We start from the raw sequence: 7,424 nt of genomic DNA on the forward strand, positions 1-7,424 counted from the left end.
AAAAACCCACCATCTGCCTGTTCTGCACAGCCTCATTTTTAACAGGCACGGTCACATGTATACAGTGAGTGTATCCTTACAGCCATCCTTTTTTTCAAAGTAGTAACTATTAATCGCTGCATGTGATGCCTTTAAGGTACATGTGTAAGGTTTGGGGTTTTTTCTTTTTACAGAAACATGAGTTACACTCTCGCCTAAGGATGTAAATGCTGCAAGTACAGAATGCAGACTACTAAAATGACTACAATTGCTATGATATGATCATGGCTGCATTCTATGTTATCAAGACTGTTATGACTGTTGGTAGCTGTAGAATTCCCACAGAGCTGCATAAACTTGCTAACAGCTATCTCAGCCCCACAGTTATTAATTCTAACTGCCTCAAAAATAATAACTTGCAGCACAACAACAGGGTAGTAACATGAAAGAACTTTTATTTGCAAAATTAAGAGATTACTAAAATAAAATACAGAATAAAATACATTATAAATAAAATACAGAATGATTGTGCCACAAAAGAGGCATATCCTGAGATATCATTAAAACCAGCTTATTTGTGTCCTCTGTAATGGACATTTGTTTTTGGTCTATAGCTTTTGACTCATTTGAGCTTGTCCTGATGTACTAAATAGAGGAAATCCTGGGCTTTCCATTGATATCTCATGTGTTGGGGCGGCCCCTTTTAGCTCCAAAGAGGAAGGAAATCACAAAAAAGTTCAAAGTTCTTCTCAGGAAGATATAACAAAATCAAATACGTGATTGTGACCAAATGCATATTTTCAACACTTTCCAGACATAGAAGCACTCATTTTTTCCAGCAGCAATATGTGACATGCTGTTTTCTATCTGCTGGTCATCCTGTGAAATGCAAAATAATGAAACATTTTTGGATAAAGACAGAATATAAGTTAAAGATACTCATAGTTGCTCAGTTCTTATATATGGCTATAATTTTCTTTCCATGGAGGAATTTCTGAAAATTGTATTTTACTATATAAATAAGTGCACATTTGAGCTTTATTTCTTCAGCATTACCATATACAGCACAGGTCAGTAACAGTCAAATTCTTCTCCGTCACCTAGATCAAAAATGAGGTAGAATATTTAAGCACAATGTTTTAAATTTGGTTTGAACATCTGGACTCTGAAATTGAGCACTTTAGAGTTCATAATACAAATAGAGTCGAGGAGAACAATAGGTGGGATAAAGACAAAGATGTGGACAAATTACAAGTCAGGTCATTTTGGCTTGAATGTATTCAGTTTAAGTGCAGGAAATTTTAACAGCTATGGCAATTACCCCAGGAAGGATTTAATAAAGATGCTATTGGGTTCATAATTTGTTTCCATAAAGGCAAGATTAATAAATTGTAACAATTCAATGGCTCTATTCCTTTCTAACTGAATTATACTTTAATTTATTCAATAACATGTGAAGCAGGATTGCTCAACACTGTAAAGTTGGCTTAGTCCTGTTTTTGCAATAGATGCATTTCAACATTCCTGCATTACTCTGCATCCTGTTAAAAAGTCTGCAACTTTTTTTCATGTCTGAAACCCTTTTTTATTGCCAGTGTGTGAAACAGACTGCAATGTGACTTTAAAATATACTGTTTGTTAATTTCTGTGTTGCCTCTAAGAGCCTGTGAGTGAGACAAGGACATGACCATTATGGTCACAATGCCTCTCCTCAGCTCCCAAAGATAGCACTGACCAGCTTTAGCTAAGTATAGCATACAAATGGACTCAAAATAGAAAACCTTAGCAAGCAAGCAAATTAGCATTAGCCAGCGAGCTGCCAGTTTCTCCATAAAAGTAGGGTAAGCTAACACTAGCCAGAAAGCTAATGGCTAGTTTTATCTAATGAAGCCTGTCTATCTGTAGGACAAAAACAGCAGAGAAAGCAGGACAGACTTCAAGTCAATTATAAAGTTTTTCTAAAACCAAGTCATCTTTCTTAAAACACCTCTGGGTAGTTGTTTGGGCTTTTAATTTGATTCATTAATCGCTAAACATTAACTTTAACAAAATAATTGTCTGATTTTTTTAAGTGGTTAAAAACGCTGAAGAATATTTTTTAGAAAACATGTTTTCCTTTTATTCAGGTTTTCTCTGAGCTGGCTCATGTTAGCTAACACTAGCTTGGCTACTAACTGCAAGCTAGCTTTTGACAAAATACTGTTTTTCATGTAGAAGATCAACTATGAAAATTCCATCATACTAAAACATTGGTAAGGTCTCTCTTCTTCTTTAAGGGATTTTCTGCCACACATCCCTTGTAGAATATGGCCATGTCACTGTCTATGTCAGTCTGGCTCCTTAAGAATGTCTCCAGAGTCTTTAGAGGTACCTCGACTACACTAAATCCAGCCTGTTCATTCAGTGCATAGCCGCCGTAGCTAGGGAACATAAACCTCACTTCATATGGTGAGTTATGATCAAACTGTGGACAGCAGTATGCCAGCCATAAGTGTTTTGGAATGATGAGACGGTCCCTGTTATTACGCTGAATGGCAGCCCCTGAAACAGTCACCCCTGTCACTACAAAAGATTTGCCGTGGCAGAAATTGTTGAGACGTCGGCGAACGATGTCTAAGTATGGGTTCCAAGAGGTTTCCAGGAAATCTGTGATCAGTGGAACTATGTTGGTCAGGGTGTAAGTGGAGGATTTGTCATCTGGTTCTGCTTGGTGCAAGTCAGGGTTTAGTGGGCCACGTCGATATCCTACGGCATCCGTGTAGTCCTCTAAAACAAGCTGGCTGTCCTCGATCAGAGGGGGAGTCTTTTCACTCAGGGGAAGTGCCTTCATGTTACTACTCTCATCATTTGAAAGCAGCTGTAAGAAGAGGAAGTAAAAGAAACATGACATTTAGCAATTTTAAAGTCCTCAATCCACAGGCCAAGACACTTAAATAAGAGCAGTAAAGCCTGGAAGCATCTTAATCTAAGGCAGGTATTACACATCATATTTCACAGCCTGATTGTTTGTTCACATGACAGTTAAAAAATATAGGTGTCAGATTCTTAATCCTGTGTTGCCAGATTCAGGTCAGCTTAAAAAAAAAGAGCCAGATCCAGGAGGTCAGATGTACCTTACCATAACCCAACCAACCCTATTCTGGATGCCGAAACTGAACACACACACATCTCTCACACTAAAATATAATTGGAAAGCTGGTTGGCAGGGATACCAAAGTAATTATGGTTTATAATGACTCACATCAAATGAGCTAGAAAAAATAACTTGCCTTAAGTGTGCTATGGATGAATACAGTGAATGTGCTACAGAAGAAATGTTGAAGCTAGACATTGATTTTAAAGATGTTATAACATTAATATCAATGTTTTCTTTCACTAAAGTGATGAATAAGAATATGTATCAACATTCCAAGCTAGTCTTTTAAGTTATTAAATCATCATGATTGAGCGATTATTTCAACAGTACAATGCTGTCAAAGCTTAAAACACTCAGAATATTGAGATATGTGCTTATTCAGACTTAGTGAAAACAGATGAAATACGGTGATTTATGTGAAATCAATATGTAGCAAGGAGCAACAATTAGTCAAATTCAGCGCCAGAAGGTATTTCTTTTAGCCTAGAGTCCAAGGCTGAACCAGAGCCAGAATACACCAAGCCTTAGCACTTGAGGCAATTTATTTCTTCTGGCCCACTGGATATGAGTTATTATAAACCAAACCTACTTTGGTAACCTAAGAGGCTCTGTTAATCAGCTTTCTTAGAATACATATTTAGCCAACACAAACAAGCTTCGACTTTAACTCTCATCTTTCAAACTGCCAAACTGTGTCTTTAAAATAGAGGTGTGCTTGAGGGCATGTCTGGGTGATTAACAGCTTATACTGTGCTGTTGGGTCTTTGGTAACAAGCACCAGACTGATTTGAAGTAAAATTAACTCATGTAAACTAAAGTAACTCTGGGAAAAAAATATAAAAATTCTAGTACCCGGTATATGCACTGTTCTTGTATAGATTAGATTTTTTAAACAAAATGTTATCATGCCCCAAAACATGTAACATCTCTTCAAAAAGTGGCAAGTTATAGCTACTGTGCTGCTCTGAGGCTCTACCTGAGGCTCATACATCCAGGGGGTGTCCATCCTCCTCTTCCCGTCAGACTTCTTAAAGATGTAGGCCGAGTAGAGGGGGAGATGGCGACTGCTGTCATACAGTGTGGCGTAGCGAAGTTTGTCTGCATATTTCTGGCAGATCCACTTGAGGCTTGTTCCTCTGATCCCTGCAGGCGGGGTCTGCATGTAGAAGAATTGGCTGCACTCTTTGAAGCTCTTGGACACAGTGGCGCTCACCAGGTGGGATGCCATCAGCAGGGTGATGGGGAATAAAGACGTGAAAAACAGATGCATCCTCACACAGCTGGAGTTGCCTGAAGAAAATATAACTGGGTTATTTCTTTATCGGGTCTGACATGTTTGCTATGGCTGTTGCGCACCAATAAAAGACCGAGAGACTCAGACTCCATACTCCGGTTCGGCTTAACGTGTCATCCTGTATCAGCATTTCCTTCAGCAGGCTAGTACAATGACAGCTGGACAGAGACGTTCTATGCAAAGCAGCAGTGGCTCAGGTTGGCCTGGTTGGCTGGATACCTCACTTATCTGGTTTAGTCATGCAAGTCTGCACCTTTCTACCTTTCTAAAAATTACATCACCGTGTTCACTCTATAGGCTAGGCTTCCTACACCCGTGTGTTGTTGTAACTTTATATTTTCTATATTTCATGCAGCACATGGTCTTATCAGTATGCACTATGTAAAAATGTAAACTCCAAAGATACTGGACACCCTGGATGGATGATATGGATGTTGTACAATATAAAACGTTGGGGTGTTGTAAATGTAACTCAAAGCAGGACACAATGATTTACAAGTTACTTCCTCTTGAGTTTACTTTACTAGTCATAGTAATGTACTTCTCTGACTTTACTTTATAATTTGTGTTATCGCAGTTAGTTTCTAAATTAGGATTCCTTAATATTAGAAATTTCCATTATCATGCTCCTGCACTGGTCGTCTCCTGTGGCCTAACACTTCTCTGAATCGAGGATGGGCTGGATTCATTTGAGCTCCTGAAGTCCCGTTCTTCTGTCAGTATTTAAGGACCAGCTCCCCCACCAGATTGTCATCTTCACTAGAGTGGTGATCCATCTCCTTGATGACCTTTGTGCCTGCATTCTCCAAGCACTGATGTCCTCTTTTTCTCAAATTCCTGTGACTCTCATGTGGCAGAAGAACAAACCATCTGCAAGATGCAATCACATGTCACCGTCAAGCTGGTCCATGTTTTCAGGAAATCCTTGCTTAAACACTCACCTCAGCAGCTCACTTGCCTGCCCATCCTCCAACAATTAGGAAAGCCTGCAGAGATCGGATCAGTGGCCCTACCCATGGTAAGCATCCTCACCACCTTCTGACACCTTTCATAAACAGCTCAGCATCAGATTCTGTCTGGACTGACTTTCTTTTCCTCTGTCCTAGGGTAATTCTACCAAGTAGCCTGCTCCATTCCCGTGGATCCGCAGTTCCTCTGTTTTTGCTCAATGCTCTACGACATTAAAGCCCCTTAACAGTCAAGTACTCACTCTTGCTTCAGAGTCTGTTGGTAATGGCTTTAAACGCCTTGACAAAAATCTCAGTAGCCAACAAACATAAAAACACAATTTAATGTTTTGAAGTAAAAATTAATTCCTGGACTGTTAAAGATAACGGATTATATTTTACAGTGTTCTGTCTTCTGAGATTAAACACTATGTCTACATTAAATATACATATGCAGCATGTGAGGTGATGTAAAAGTGTAAATAAGACAACAAAATATCTAATTAACAATTGAATCACTTCCTGTCTGTAAAAAAAATCTGAAGAATGAAATAATGTAATGTTTGGTTAGTAAAAATATCACTTTACATTGTACCACAGTGTTCTACTCTTACTTCCAGCTAATGTAACAATAACCTTTTCAGAAATGCTGAAATGGTCCAACTGAGAATAATAAACTCAGCCGGCTTCTTCCTGCACCTTTCATTCACAGCATCTCAAACAGTGCTGCTGGCTGTGTGCCACGCGGCCCACTTTCCTGCTTCACTAGCCAAGCTGAACGCTGCAAGAACAGCACCTGGGACCAGGCTAGCTGGACATGGCTTTGATGTGATTGCTGTGAAGCATAAGTGAGCCCATGTAACTGACATGAACATCTGGCAGCCTTCACAAAATCCTTCATAGGGGGAAACTCCAGAGGTGTTAGTGCGGTTGCAGAGAACTGGGTACGCCTGAACCCAGACATGAGCAATCATTCTGCATGAATCCAGTGTGGAATTCATAGGACGATGTAAAACCATGACAAGCTGGGACATGACCTGAAGACCAGAAAGACGTTAAGAATTAACTCTATCAAGACTGGTGATATTAAAGGTTGGGCACTTCAAAAAACAATTACGTTTCTGCAGACAGTTTGAGCAGAGGTTCAATAATGTGGTGGTAGTATAACTAAATTCCTCTGCTTAATCAAAGCCTTCAGAAACTTTAAGAAAAGGTTGAGAGGCAAACAATATACCACCATCTACAGCTGCAACATCCCCTACCAGCTGACTGGTAGAGGGTCCACTGTCTCTGTCAAGGGGGCCAGTGCCCACATGTTTTCCCAAACTGATGGTGTTATTAACCATCTGAGCATTGTCCAATATGTGCTTCATTTGATTAACATTGAGTTGAAAACTATTTACTTTGCAATATATGGCATATTGGAATAAAATATTAGAGAATCCACCTCAAGAAAAGCTGATATTGTTTCAGTTTGTTTTTTAAACAAACTGAAGGTAATCCACATTCCATATTGAAATTTGCAACTAAGTGTTTTGATGACACTGAGATAATATGAGAAAATATTTATATGCAATGAAATTAGTCATCTTCAACCTGTTTTCTTTCCGCTGTCATACAACAATTAGAAGTTGTAAGATTTTTTTGTGCAAAATTATCATACATACTATTGTACCTATTATTCGTTTTTAGTTTTTAATAAACTACATTTCTGAAATTTACTTTACCAGCAACTGAAGAGGGCAGGACTGCTACTTTCATCTTCATTAATCCCCATTTAAACCATCCGGTTGTGTGCACATTTGTGCTGCTGTGCATTTAACAGCACCCTCTAACGACTAACTCCCACAACTACCGCCACAAAAGCATTTGCGCATGCTCAGTATGTGTTTGCTGCCAGCACTGCGAGGCATACAATTCACTGTTGAAACAATATTTAACTGTGCTTTTACGCTCAACGCTACTGACAGCAGCGTTTGTGAATGCAAGTTGAATGGAAGTTAATTTCATTGCTATTCTGTGACTGTTGCCTCGCGAGTTTGCATTGCTCTGGCTGTGTTGTGCATTT

At 39.1% G+C, this 7,424-nt stretch overlaps 2 protein-coding genes across 2 annotated transcripts in view; both read right to left on the reverse strand.

Annotated features, from left to right (window-relative positions):
- The window catches only part of LOC120739024 (tenascin-X-like), an 877,833-nt gene that overhangs the window by 67,388 nt on the left and 803,021 nt on the right, over positions 1-7,424 (reverse strand). The gene's annotated exons all lie outside the window — the stretch shown is intronic.
- Positions 437-7,414, reverse strand: LOC120739037 (endonuclease domain-containing 1 protein-like). Its single transcript, XM_040040678.1, has 3 exons — positions 7,084-7,414; positions 4,092-4,405; positions 437-2,836 (listed from the first exon to the last, which is right to left on the reverse strand). Exons 1-3 carry the CDS (start codon positions 7,172-7,174, stop codon positions 2,216-2,218), a joined length of 1,026 nt encoding a protein of 341 aa, XP_039896612.1. The 5' UTR covers positions 7,175-7,414; the 3' UTR covers positions 437-2,215.

The sequence above is a fragment of the Simochromis diagramma genome, unplaced genomic scaffold (genome assembly GCF_900408965.1).
Source record: "Simochromis diagramma unplaced genomic scaffold, fSimDia1.1 OVJJ01000317.1, whole genome shotgun sequence".
NCBI classification, from domain to species: Eukaryota; Metazoa; Chordata; class Actinopteri; order Cichliformes; family Cichlidae; genus Simochromis; species Simochromis diagramma.